The sequence below is a fragment of the Trichosurus vulpecula genome, chromosome 6 (genome assembly GCF_011100635.1).
Source record: "Trichosurus vulpecula isolate mTriVul1 chromosome 6, mTriVul1.pri, whole genome shotgun sequence".
NCBI classification, from domain to species: Eukaryota; Metazoa; Chordata; class Mammalia; order Diprotodontia; family Phalangeridae; genus Trichosurus; species Trichosurus vulpecula.
In genome coordinates, this window is record NC_050578.1 from 80,138,553 (window position 1) to 80,152,945 (window position 14,393).

Consider the following 14,393-nt stretch of genomic DNA (forward strand, 5'->3'; position numbering starts at 1 on the left):
AAACAAATACCATCCATGTGTTGCACTGAGGCCTGTGTGTCTGTCTAAACTTTGTGGCATTAGGAATTGGGCGTCATGAGAAACTTCCATCTGTTGCTGAGGAGAAGAAAAGTGAAAGAAGAGTCAGTAAAAGAGGAGAGCCTAGGAAGGAAGAAAGCAAAGATTTGTTAAGCTCTATATATGTTCCAGATAGGTGCTATTCTCTTTATAAATATCTCATTTAATACTCACAACAACTTTGAGAAGTAAATGCTGTTATTATCCATGTTCTACAGATGAGAAAATTGAGGCAGACAGATTTGGTCACCCAGCTAATAAGTGTCTGAAGTCAGATTTGAACTTAGGTCTTCCTTTCTCCAGGATTGGTGCTCTATCTACTACACCACCTACCTGCCACCTAATTGGGGAAGGAATGGTTCTCCTTTATTAGTAAGGAGGGGGAATTTTTCCCTGTCTCACTCCCATCAGCCAGCCATCCTCATCTCCTCATGCCCAGATGCTGGTCTATTTCGGCTGCGCTGTTCCTTGGATCGGCCCAACCCATTTTCTTCCAGTCCTCCCTTAGGTACTGGCTTGGGATCCACCTTGAAACTGGCATGCAGCCCAACAAAGTTTACAGACATGAAGCCTTTTTTCACTTTTAGATTTCTATGTTTATATTAAAAGAAGGAAAGGAAAAATTGCCTCTCTTTTGGGGAGCTATGAGGTAGGATTCAATTTGCTCATGTTTCTGTCAAAGTTCTTGATACATCTATTGTTATCCTTGGTTTCAAATTATATTATTGCTCCAAGTTTTTGGAGGCAGGACACAGTCACTTTGTGGATCCTTCAATGTGGTTTTAAGGAATCTAGTATAACTAGAAGTGTCTCTGATTCCCTGAGATATAAGACCTAGATCTCCATAAAGATATCCTAAGTCTGTCTTTACTCTCGTCTTTACTGAATTTCAGTCTGGTTGGTTTTGTTCCAAGGTACATGGAAAAATCCAGAGAAGGCATACTTAACCAGCCTCATTTGCTCTCCCTACCACACACTCACATTCCTCAGGTTTATGAGATGCACCTTTGGAAGGCAGTGGGTGTTTCCCAGAACAAGAAACATCCCATGGTTTTTGCAGAGGGAGTGAGGCTTTGGGTTGGCCATATTGGCCTCCTCACAATTTAGCTTTTTGTTCCTTATGAAATCAGGGGTAGGACTTGGGAATTTTAAGCAATATGTGGAGAGGTCAGTTGATTAACTAGGTTTGGAATGAAATAGGGATGATGTGCTCTGGAATGTACTAGTGAGTAGAGCTAGGGAAAAAAAAGTATGGGTGGATGTCTAGATCAGCCATGCTGCTCTGCCAGGACCTAGAGTGTCACATGTGGCCTCGAGGCTGCAGGTTCCCCACCCCTGCGAGATTCTATTATTCTGTGGAGCTGAGTAAAACTGATCTTTTATCTCTTCTAGCTTTGCAAATATTTAAAAATAGCTATCATATGTTTTCTTCTGAAGGATAAGCATCCTTGGTCCTTCCTCTAGATCCTAAAAGGCATGGTTTTGCATGCTCTCACTATACTGGTTGATCTTAGATGTGCTACATGCTTATTGATATGCTTGTGGGCAAAGGCAGATAGTAGTGAGACTATTAATTTCTGTATCCTCTATAGAATAACATAATATATTACTTTGTTTGAAGCCATATCATACGGTTGACTCCTGTTTGACTGCAGCCCACCCAGATCCGGTAGCAGTTTCACAGGAGCCCTGTGGATATCTTGTCTCCCCATGCTATACTCAAGTGTGTGATGTTTTTTCTAATCTAGGTGCAGGAATTTATGTTTACCCCTATTTTATCTTTGATAAGCCATTCAGATTTTCTCCTATATCACTTGAAAAAACAACAAACCAACAACAGGAAGGCAGCAGGACCAAGGCCACAGCCTTGTGAGGTTCCACTATAAACCTCCCTCTGGGTTAGGATGGCCCCACTTCCCACCACTCTTTGGTATCAATTCATTCAATTGGCATTGTAGCCAGCCACATAACTGTACCATCCTCAGTACACATAGGCATTCTAAGGGATTTTATTAAACTCCCCACTGAAATCCTGGCAGATTTCTGGCCAAAATGAGAAACAAGGTTCTTTGGGCATGGTTGTTTCTTCATGAATCCATCCTAGAAATGACTTCTGCCTCCCTTTTTAAATGCTCATTTAACAACACCTTTCATTGAAAATTCTAGAATTTTGATTATACTTGGTTTCAAACTCCCCAGCCTTTTGTCTGAAGAGTCTACTTTCGCCTCTGAAAATTTAGATAGATAGATAGATAGATAGATAGATAGATAGATACTTCATGACTTTCTGTATCTTCTTATTGGCTTGGTAATAGCTTCCCAGAGAGATACTATCATGCCTAAGACTTAGTATTTCCAAGTATTTTTGAGTACTAAATCTCACCTTTTTTTAAGCAATCAGGGTTAAGTGACTTGCCCAGGGTCACACAGCTAGGAAGGATCTGAGGCCAGATTTGAATCAGGTCCTCCTGATTCCAGAACTGGTGCTTTGTTCACTACGCCACCTAGCTGCTGATAGATAGATAGATAGATAGATAGATAGATAGATAGATAGATACATAGATACATACATACATACATACATACATAGATACATAGATACATACATAGATGGATAGATGGATAGATATATAGATAGAGATGGATTGATGTAGGTATAGATGGAGGTTTATATCTGTCTACAATCCTGCAGAATCTCTCCTGATCACTAGAATTTCTTAAAAGTCATCAATCGCTACTCATCTGTCATGTAGACAAGTTCTTTGAGTATTTTGGCTGAGTGTTTTGGAGGGGAAGACATGAACTCATTCAAGGTTATGGGGTCCTTCTCACTTATCTGAGGCTTCAAATCTTATCATCCCATCCACCCCAAGCTGTGATGCTGTTTCTCATCTCCAGCATACATAGTCCTTTTAGTTGTTTTTAACATTTTAGAGGTGGTGCTGATCTGGAATCAGAAAGACTTGAATTCAAATCCAGTTTCAGACACTTAACTAGCTGTGTGACCTTCAGCAAATCACTCAACCTCTGTCTGCTCCTCTGTCAGACAATAGCAGCACCTATCTCAGAGGCCTGTCGTGAGGATACCATAGTATTTGAAGCGCTCTTCAAACCTTAAGGCACACAATACAAATACTCATTTCCATTGAAGTAAAGCTTAAACCAAGTGCTTTAGCCTTTCTAACAATATTATTTCTAAGCTTAGCAACTCATTTGTATTTATCCTTAGTTACCATTTCTTACTTCCACCACACATGCTCCTTTAGCATCTGAATGACTTGATGAGGTAATTGTGTAACTGCACTGGGCTGGAAGAGATTGCAGTCAGAAAGACCTGAGTTCAAATCCCACCAGAGCAAATTACTAGTAGGGCAAGTGCCTTAATATCTCTCAGCCTTGGTTTCCTTATCTGTAAGAAAAAAAGATCATAGTAGCACCTCCATCCATCACAGAGTTGTTATGAGGATCAAATGAAATAACACGGACAGCGTTTGGCCAGTCTTACTATTATTGTTATTGTTTTCGTTGTTGTTGTCATTCTTCTGCCTCTTCTCCTCCTCCTCATCCTCCTTCTTGTTCAGTCATTTCAGTCATGTCTGACTCTTCATGACCCCATTTGGGAGTTTCTTGTCAAAGATACTGGAATGGTTTGTCATTGCCTTCTCCGGCTGATTTTATAGATAAGGAAACTGAGGCAAGCAGTGTCAAGTGACTTGACCTGGGTCACACAGCTAGTAAGTGTCTGAGACTGGATTTGAACTCAGATCTCCCTGACTCTAAACCCAACACTCTACTGTGCTACCTAGCTGCCATTATGATGACGATGATGGTGGTGATGATGATTGATGATGATATGAGATTCTCTGGTCCACCTCACATACTCTAAAGAGAAAAAAAACTTTGGCCTAAAAATAAAAAGTTATTTGCTTAAAGTCACTTGGAGAGTCAATGATAATCAACTTGAACCAAAGTCCTGATCTATTGACTTCTTTTAATGTTTTGTTGCTATATTTTTTTTCCAACTCAACATCTTTTATGTATCTATATAGTTAAGAAATGGTGAAGAAAGGTCCCATACATCATAAGCCAATGAAGAAATGACCTTGCTCACCCTGTCAGTCCAAATTTAAGGGCTAACTCTGGATCATAGACCTATTTAGACATGACTTATTTATTATACTTTTATATTATTATTATACTTTCTTATTGCTGCTACATTGCATGCTTCTTTTTTATCTTATTCACCCAGAGCATGGTATTTTTCCGGATTCCCTTGGAAAATTTCAGTTCAGTTCTGATCCACATCTGCTTCGACCAACATCACACATTTGCTAGCAGAAAGAGACTATGAATCGAGGGGACCAATGTGGTTGGGGAACAATATTTTAGGATCCATCTAGAGAAACAAAGGCTTTGCTCAATTCTTACTCCTTAAGACAGTGGTCACTGGCTTGAGACTCTTATTCCTTCTGAAGATCATTCACCTCCCTTAATAAGCATGTCAGTGATAGGGTAACTTGTTCATAATGTTTCTACAGACCTTTCATTTCTAGAAATAAGAGTTTGCACTTTGATTTCATGCCTGGGCCACTGGAGCCTCAATAACACTGGTTTTGTTTTAATAATAGTTCTCACATTCATTTCCGGTGCCATAAAAGTAGCTTATTTAAAGGGAGCAGGTCCACATTGTGGACAGACAAGAAGCCAAAAGGGGCTGATCCTACTTGCCAGTAGACAACAGGCCTCAGGACCAAGTATGGCTATAGTGCTTTTCCAAACTGTGGCCTAGCACAGGGCCTTCCACATAGTGGGGAAGTTCTGTGAAAATGTCTCTCTTCTCCCATCCATATTCCATGGAACTTTGGTATGACAGATTCTTTGAGCTAGAAGAGATTCCAGAAGCCATGTAGTCCAACCTATAGCTTAAACATGAATCTCCTCTACAGCAAAGAGTGTATTGTATTGAATTGATTGGCTCTTGCAGGAATGACTGCAGTAATCCACACTTGACATACCAGAATAAAAACACCAAGTGCTCTTGTATTGAGACCAATAAAACCAAAAAAAAAATTCAGGGAGGGTCAATTACTCTTGCATCCAAAACTCCCAAGATAGTCTTCATTAGTGCTGTCAAGTCTTGTCAAAATCAAGTTTTTCCATGTATTCCCATGTGTCCACGGGAACTCGGAGTGTAGGTTAGAATATCAAGTCCTTTATCTATTCTTCTTCTTTTTATTTTATTCACCCAGAGCATGGTATTTTGCTGAATTCCCTTGAAAAATTTCAGTTCAGTACTGATCCACATCTGCTTTGACCAATAATATCATGCCCACTTCTCACAGTGGCCTCATCTCTCCAGAGCAGACTTTATAAGGAGGTTTCAGTTTCATGCATCTAAAAGAAAGCATTGAACTCACTGTCAAGTCAACAACTGTAGATAATTACAGAACAAACTAAGACTGATAGAAATTAAGTTAGCAATATAACAAAATCTTATAACAATTGGATTTGAATGGCACAAACAATAGAGATCTTTTACATGCAGTTTCATGCACCTAAAACAAAGTCTTGAATTCAACACCAGTTCAACAACTAAAGATAATTCTAGAATGATGGAAGACTGATATAAATTCAGTTAGCAATATAACAGGGTCTTACATTATCCGATAGTGTATGTATTAAATAGGACAATAATGGTCTTTTACATAATTCTACGACATACATATGTGATGTAAGTATCAAACTTTATCCTTCCTTTCCTTTTACTTCCCTGACTGTGGTCGTCTCATCCACATCCATAAAAGTGAAACAAAACCAGCTCTGTCCTCTCTTCTACTTCTACATCTTCATGTGTGGGCACTGAGCCTGGACCTGTGACTTCATAGATGGAAGGAGCTCCCCAGATAAGGAAACTCTTACTACCCATGAATGTCTGTGCCTTCTTTGTAACTTACATTCTCAAGAATGTGGCTAGACCACTGAAAATTTAAGTGACTTGCCTGGGCTTAGAGAGCAGATATGTGTTAGAGGAAGGATTTATACCCAACTCTTCCTGGTTCCAAGACTAACTCTCTGCTATACCAGTAACAAAAAGAAAGGAATAACATGTGCCTGTGTGTGTGTTTAATGTCTACTAGGTATTGTGTCTATGCAACCTTAGTCAAATCACTTAACTGCCTTGGGCCTCAGTTTCGCCATCTGTAGAATGAGGTTTATATGGCCTCTGAAGTCCTTTCCTCTTATGATCCTATATGTTCTAGCATAGTGCTTGGGGGAGGAGAGTAGGAAGAGTCCTACCAATTTCTCTCACTCGACCCACCAAAAAATACACCCAACACCACCAGAACAGGGTCTTCTTCCAAGAGCTAGAAGGTACTAATCCAAGAAAGAAGACTTTAAAGTGGGGTGGGGGGTGGGGAGGAGAGATGAGGAAGGGAGGGTGTCAAGTAATCATAGATAGTAATAACTAACTTAACACTATCCTGATGACAGGATACTGACAAACTACCTTGTTTATGAGCTCTGACTTTTTGAAAGCTGTCTCCAGAATCCCAAAGTAGGTATCCCACCTTGGGCACTGCTACAAGTCTGTTAATTTTTACCTTTGATGGGACTAAGATAACATGGTAATAAAAGCTGGAATTTGTAGCTATACACTGCCACTGAGGATTCAATTCAAGGAATATTTACTAAATGCGAACTTTGTGCTGGGCAGTAAGGTAGATGTTGGTATGCATTTCCTACTCCTTTCCTTAGGATTCTTGGGGAAAAAGCAAAAACAAAGAAAAAGGTACCAGAACTGCTGTCATGAATGATCCTGCCAGATTTGTAGTCTGCATTTCAATACAATGCTGTCCATGCCACATTCCTTCTCGATCCGTACCTCTTTCTTACATAGCAGTAGATAAGTGCAAGGAAGAGACTTAATAGCAATCCGACACCAATTCCAACTGCAATATATTTTTCATAAGAATCCACAGCATATGAATTTAATGTTAAGTGCTCACATCTTTCTCCAGTATAACCTGTAGTGCATCTAAAATATATATATATTTAAAAATGTTAATGGTAGAGGTACAAAAGAAATTAAAGTTTCAGTGACTAATCAACAAATGCTTGAAATGCAAGAAAAATGCTGTAGAAAAGGAGAAAATCATCTAAATTAGGAAGGCAGGAATTATAGATAGGACATAATCCTCAGTCTGTCAAAGGTATCAAATTAGCTAAACAAGGTCATTGTTATTTTTCTCAAAACGATTTTTATCAAGGTCTCAAATATGATTCCTTTGATCAGAATGAAAACTCGGTGTCTAAATAAAAATCCAGTGTCTGGTCAGTAATTTGACTAGCAAAGGGAATTCTCAGCTGAGGAACCTGCCCTCATCAGTACAGATCTGCAACTTCTCTGAAACTAGTCTTAGAGAATGACCTGAATCATTGGAGAACTACCCAGTCCAACCTCCTCAGTTTACAGCTGAGGAAACTAAGGCCCAGAGAGAAGTGGCTTACTCAGGGTCACACACACCTTACATGAGTCTGAGGTGGGACATTGTACACCTCATAGAATCATAGATTTGGAGCTGGAAAAGACCTCAGAGGTCATTGAGTCCGACCTTCTTATTTGACAATTGAGGAAACTGAGGCCCAGAGAAGGGAGAGATGCCTTTGCTCAAAGCCACCCAAGTAATAAATGGCAGACCCAGATTTTAAATCCAAGTCCTTTGATGGCAAAGCCTAAGTACTATCCACTACACCAAATGTCCCTTCAGATAGAGAGATGAAAACTCAGAAAAAGAAGTAACTTTGTATTTGGACTCATAGAACATGGGCTCAAATCTGGCACTTAATATCTGTGAGACACTAGTGGAGTCATTTCTTTCCCCTCAATTTCACCTCCGTTTCCTAATTTGTAAAGTGAAGTGAGACTTAGTGACTTCTGAGGTTCCTTCTATCTCTTATCTACAATTCTACAATCCCATGAGCTTGCTTAAGCACAGAAACAAGACTAATAGCCAGCTAGGTCTTTTAATTTTCCTCCACTGCTTGTTTTACTATATCAAAGGCAGTTTAGGTCATAGTGTCTTCATCTCTACATTAATAACTATTGCCTGACTACCTTTTGAGAGCTCCCATTGATAGTGTAGTAGCTAGAGAGTTGGCTGTAGCAACATGAAGATCTGTATTTAAGTCCTAGCTTTGTGCCTAATGCTGTTTTCTCCCCCCTTTTGGCTTATATCCCTCCAAGCTAGCTCAATGCCTGGCACATAGCGGGCATTTAATAAATGTCTGTTGAATTGTACAATTGACTTGTGGCAAATCGCTTAAGCTCTTGGTAATTGATGCCAGACAACTCTCCAAGGCAGAAATTAGATATTAAATTGCTAATGTTTCCGCAGGAAAAAATCACAAGTCTGAGTCGTCTCCTCCGCATCCCTAACTCACAGGGGTAATTTGGAAATTGCAGGTTAGCTAAATGCTCTTGGTCATTGGGAAATCATACTGTAGAAATTAAATATAAATCAAATTCCTGATTTCTTCCAAAAAAGTCACTACAAGTCCTCTGCAGACCCTGTGTCTCTTTAAGTTGGTTTGAGTAGATTTGTTTGCCAGTTGATATGAGACCACCAGTTGAGCAAGATGTTATTATGGGGGGAGGTAAGAAGGGGAAGTATGGTTGAGGGTTGTGTTTATTTCCTTTACCTGCAGATGGCTTTTTTGAGCTCATGGTGGAATGCACAGATACCATTGATGCAGTAGCTATGATGGTCTGCAAGGCAAGGGTGAGAAAACTTCAGGGCTATGAGCCCTTCTGTGTATTCAGCTGAGAGAAGGAAACATGAACAATCTATTAGGGTTAAAAGGCCAGAGAGCCAAGGAAGCACCCTCCCTCCCCTTTTAGTTTCCTTTGGCTGCCTCAACTTTGGAACCACTGATCTTGCCACAAGTGTTGCTCAGAGGGTGGAGCTAATTGTATCCAGTCTAGTCTTTAAACAATTACAGGGAGGGATGGACTGATTTTTCTCTCAAGTTCAGAATTCATAATGAGGGGCACTTGAAGTGTATGTGCACAAACTCACCAAAAGATGGCAGCATTGATTCTATTCTCCTAGCACTAACAATTACCACTTTTCTAATCATTTTCTTTTAGGGAAGGGATGAAAATAAACATAATTACTGTTCTTTCTCTTTTCGTTTCCATATATTAAAATTCATCACTCACTATGATGTGAGATATTGAGTTCAATCCTCTCACCTTCTGAGAAAAGGACAATGTGTTCTATACCTACATCAGGAATTCCTCTAGGAGTTGCCTCAGGGGTGAGGACTAACATGCCTTCCTTCTCCTCTCCTTTCCCTTTTTTTCTTTAAACTCTCTCCCTCTCTCTCTCTCCCTCTCTCTCTCTCCCTCCCTCTCTCTCTCTCTCTCTCTCTCTCTCTCTCTCTCTCTCTCTCCCTCCCTCTCTCTCTCTGTCTCTGTCTCTCTCCCCACTCTCTTTCACACACGCGCTTGCGCGTGCGCACCCACACACATACACACACACACCACACACACATGCATACAAATGTAAGACATAACAATAGAAATTGGAGAAATAACTTCTTTTTTTCCATTGGATCCATTATTGTAACCTAAAGAACTAAAATTCATGAACTTATGTGACTATGAAAAGAAGCCCCCAAAAAGTTGGGACTCAAACTTCTACCTAGAATAAACAAGCATGTTGCAATGTATCAAATGCCAAGGCAAATAATGAAGTCCAGTTTTTTCTTTTGAGCCTGGGAGAACTATAACTTTGTATCCCCCAAGAAGGGATTATTTCTGTTCCTTTTGCAATATTTTCCAGCTAACTCCTGGATATGATGAAAAGGGGCCTTTTCTACTTGGGCATATTTGGCACAGTACTCCCAACACCAGCAGTTCACTTACATCATCCAAGGCAAAGCAGAAGGATTCAAATAATCAATGACTTGGTGAACCTACCCAGAAGAATTGTTATGGGAAAGAGCTCATCTCACAGTGACTCTGGGGTCTGAGAATCAGAGTTTCAAGTTTATCCTATCACTCACCACCTCTGTGACTTTTTGACAAATCACTTAACTTCTCTGGGCATCAGTTTCCCTCATGAGCAAAATGAGGGAGTTAGACTAGATGACCTCTAAGGCCCCCTCCAGCTCTGACTCTATAATCATATGTTATAGATCACCATAAATCATAGAGTCATTAGAAGATCTTTGCCTTGGTCCATGCCCCCTTTGAGGGCATAATACTCATTTAAGGACGGGAACCTTATAGTGTTTTCTCTAAGGAACCAAGATCCAGTTCTCTAAGGCTCCACGAGTCCTAAAAAACTCACTCAATATTACCTTGGGGTCCATTCGGTGAACATAAGTGACTTATTAATGAGCTCTTTTTGCAAACCAGTAACTAAGTTGTCTTGGCATATTATTATAAAAGTACATCTTAGTTATTATATGGATGAAGTTTTGCCTTTATTTTATTTTTGTTAGGTTTTTTAATGTTTGACATACTAAATGTGCTAGTAAAGTCTCAAATGTTGTCTCCTGAGGTGGGTGGGGGGGTTGAGAGGAACTGGATCTCAAAAACATAGGTTGTGTGATTGCTCACAGATGCTGATGGGTGTATGCTGAAAATTACCTTTAAAATACTTATCTGTAGTTTTGTGCAATCTGTGCTTCTAATCTAATCTTTTGATTTGATGCTTAAATTTGAGGAAATGAAAACTGTTCTTATAGAAAGAACATTAGGCTTAGAGTTCAAAGCCTGACTCACATTCTTGATCACTGTATGAAGAAGGCCAATTCACTTCATCACTCTGTACTGACTGGATGACTCTCCAGTGCCTTCCAGCGCCATTATTTTGGTAGCAACACAGACTCATCAAGAATAGTAGCTCAAAATTATACCTAGTTCTTGTCTAGGTAATTTGAGAAAGAAAAGGAGAAAATTAAAGAAATGAAGACGTCTCTAGAGCAAAGGTTCTCAAAATATAAGCAAAGAGATTCCACGACCATTTCAAAGGGTCTGCAGTATCAAAATTTGTATAATATTAGTAAGAAACTTTCATTTTGAAAACAGTAAATATCAATAGATGTAATCCATATAAGCAAAGCTCTTTAGGGCGTTCTCAATATTTTTCAGAGTCCAATAAATATGAAAGCTGCTTATCTAGAGAAAGAGCACATATTCAGAAGACAGATTTTTTTTCTTCCTTTTTAAAGGAAGCTAGGCAAAATATTGCCAACTTTTCCTTCACAGATGACACAAAGCATTGTGTTTAAAGAATGATCTGAGATAGGACTGCTACAAAAACATAGAACAGAGGCATGTTGCCGGTAATTTGAGAATTTTAGGTGAAAACCAACATCTGTTTAACCAGAATGGTCTTCATGAGGAAAGATAAAATGCTGCTGCCTACAAATATGGATTTCCTACAAAAATAAGTTACTAATGGTTCTTGTCATGTTTGGATGTTTAAAGGGGAAAAAAAAACCAAAAGCAAAAAGATAGATTAAAAATCAGTTTTTATGGTCTAAAACTATTGGTAGAGTCCATTAGGTGTTTATATTGGGCCATTTATGCATATATATATATATGCATGCACATGCATATATATATATATGTGTATATGCACACATGTTTAACTATGTGTATATATGATTCCATGTGTAATGCACATGTGTATACATAAGAACCCATATAGTTGTGTTTTATGAGTATATGTGTGCATATGCGTGTGTCCTGACATGAAGACATAATTTCATAGGTGGAGGGAGCTCGCAGGAAGGGAGCCAATAAATCAGAGTGATGATTTTTCTACTTCAATAGTATGAATACATATATTCTGAAAGCAAAGATTTAGAATGACCCTCCTCTCCTACTTGCCTGCCAAGCTATGAGGTCAGGATATGGTGTTTCCTTTCTGCTTGATAACATCACTAACCTTCAAAGCAGCATGGGGAATGTGGCTTGCGTGAGAACCATAAAAACTTTTGCTCAGGTCTTGGCAAGTAATGAGCGTTCCAAGTTCACCTCTGAGAGTTCAAACAGGTTTGAAAAAATGCTGATGCTCAGAAGCTGCCAGTAGTTATTGTAATCATAATTAAAAGAAACGCGGAAGGTTGGGTAGTTAGGGAACTCTGCAGACGCCAAGAGAACTTTCTGAAAATGAGGAGAAAGTGGATTCAGTTGCTGACTTTCTTCAGAGTTCCCTTGGCTGAAACATGCTTCGTTCCTTATTAAGCCAGTTACCAAAAATGCTAAAAACGGTTAAGGTCTTTGCTCACCAAGAGAAGACTTGGATACAACCAAGTTTTAAGGGAACTTCTGGGTTCAGATTCTCAGTAGGCAATCGCCGCCAGGTCAGTGATTTAAACTAAAATGTGGTCTTGGCTTTTTCTTTTCTTTCTTTTTTTTTTTAAACATTTCTTGCAACTCTTTGGTCTGAGCAGATTAGAACATTCCCACAAGACCATATCCTGCTAAGCTGCCTGTTGCAGGAGAGTAACCACAAATAATTGACTCTGCTTTCATCAGAATACAGCTTTCTTTAACAGTAATTAAACTATCACTTGAAATACAAATGTACCGAAGAAAATACCTTCTGTTTTGTTAACTGTCCAGTTACTTTGTTGGCTTGTAATTGGTGTAGATACAGTAACAGTTGTCTCTTTACTCAATGATACCATGGCTGTATTAGGAAGAAGAAAAAGGAAATAACCCAGCATGTTAATTTCCCAAATCCACTTATTTCATGTCTATGAAGCACATCTTGGAATTATTCCTATTTGGGGTTCTTTAGAGCTATCAGGAATTCATTTGTAATTGAAGCCAAAAGAATAAAGAAATTGAAATGGCCATATATTTCATTCTTTTATTTTTAACAATGTAAAACTATCGCTCTGGTGACTCACTTATTATGACTACAGGAAATAGAAGAAAAATATTATTTATTAAAAATAAACAGAGAGAAAGTGTGGTATGGTGGAAAGCCTACTCAATTTGAAGTTAGGTTCAAATTCAGCCATTTATAGTACCTAGGTGACTTTGGACAAATCACTGAACCTTTTATTTCTTCACTTTCCTCTTATGTAAAATGAAGGTATTAGAATAAATGAACTCTATCTCAGTTTCTTGCTCTAAATCTAGGCTCATTTATGATATACACACATGTATGTACACATAATACATACATATGGGCAATATACCTTTATGTACTTTACATTTATCTATAAGTAAAGGTATATATGTATGTATACACACATATATCTCTATATAGGCATACATAGATATAGGTATATAAATATGTATAATACATCTATAATATAAAATACACATATGCAGGTTTATATAGATATCTCTATATTCATATGAGTATATATTTCTGAATAGGCATACATACATACATTATATATATTATATATACACCTATGCATATATATATATATATATATTATATCAATTCAGCTAACTGAGCCTAGTTGTATTGGAATTAGTTAAAGGCATTAAATATACTGTAATTGTTTTAAAATAGAACCATCATAGGTTCCAAGAGAAAAGAGTTAAAAGATCTGAAAAACAACATTTATCAAATTTAAACTCAGTCCCAGTATCCCTGTCCTAATCTTTGTCACAAGCAAAAGTAATTGGAACCTAACTTCTTTTTAATGAAAAGAAATTTAATCCCATGCACATTTCAGACAAAGACTAAAGTAGAGAATGCCTACCATTGAGCAGAATGTACAATGGAATTCCAAGTGCCATCTCTTGCTGGTGATTAATAATCTCTTTCCCTTTTTCTTTCCCGACTGACAGGTTGTTCTGTTTATTGGCCTCCCTCTGTCTTTCTTGTTTTTATATTTCATGAAACGTCACCTGGCAATTCTTACCAATCAAAAAAATGTATGTCTGGCAACAACATAAGGCCTTCAGGCACTCAAGCATTATTGAGGAAACCAGCATTATCTAGCTGTGGGATCTAGTTTTCTTTTGAAACATTAGTTTCCTGTTGCCGGGGGGCATCATTGAGAATGTAAAACCATTTTAAAAAATTCTCCATTTTCAAGTGGAATGTAGCATCCTTTGAACCAATTGTTCATGTGGAAGAATACAAAATGAGGTCTTGCTGGTAAATATGGATTTCCTGCAAAGATAAGCTGGTTTGGAAACTGGAGAAGTAGAACAACTTACCCATTAAAATGTCTAAATGAAAAGATAGTAAATTACATTGAGACCCATTAACAACTAGGCACCCTATAGCTCATTCAAATATTTGGGGCAGCACTTGAATATTTGCTGAATTGAATGGAGCTATCCA

General features: G+C 38.4%; 1 protein-coding gene across 5 annotated transcripts; it reads right to left on the reverse strand.

Annotated features, from left to right (window-relative positions):
- Positions 1-5,393: 5,393 nt before the first annotated feature.
- EPGN (epithelial mitogen) lies at positions 5,394-13,840 on the reverse strand. Of its 5 annotated transcripts, none has more exons than XM_036765435.1 (5): positions 13,804-13,840; positions 12,705-12,767; positions 8,758-8,878; positions 7,061-7,093; positions 5,394-5,451 (listed from the first exon to the last, which is right to left on the reverse strand). In XM_036765435.1, the coding sequence occupies exons 1-5, from the start codon at positions 13,838-13,840 to the stop codon at positions 5,394-5,396; spliced, it is 312 nt and encodes a 103-aa protein (XP_036621330.1). The 5 variants fall into 5 exon arrangements, with proteins under 5 accessions (XP_036621330.1, XP_036621329.1, XP_036621328.1 ...); XM_036765434.1 differs by having other exon boundaries at positions 12,678-12,767; XM_036765433.1 differs by having other exon boundaries at positions 6,941-7,093; positions 12,678-12,767.
- Positions 13,841-14,393: the final 553 nt, after the last annotated feature.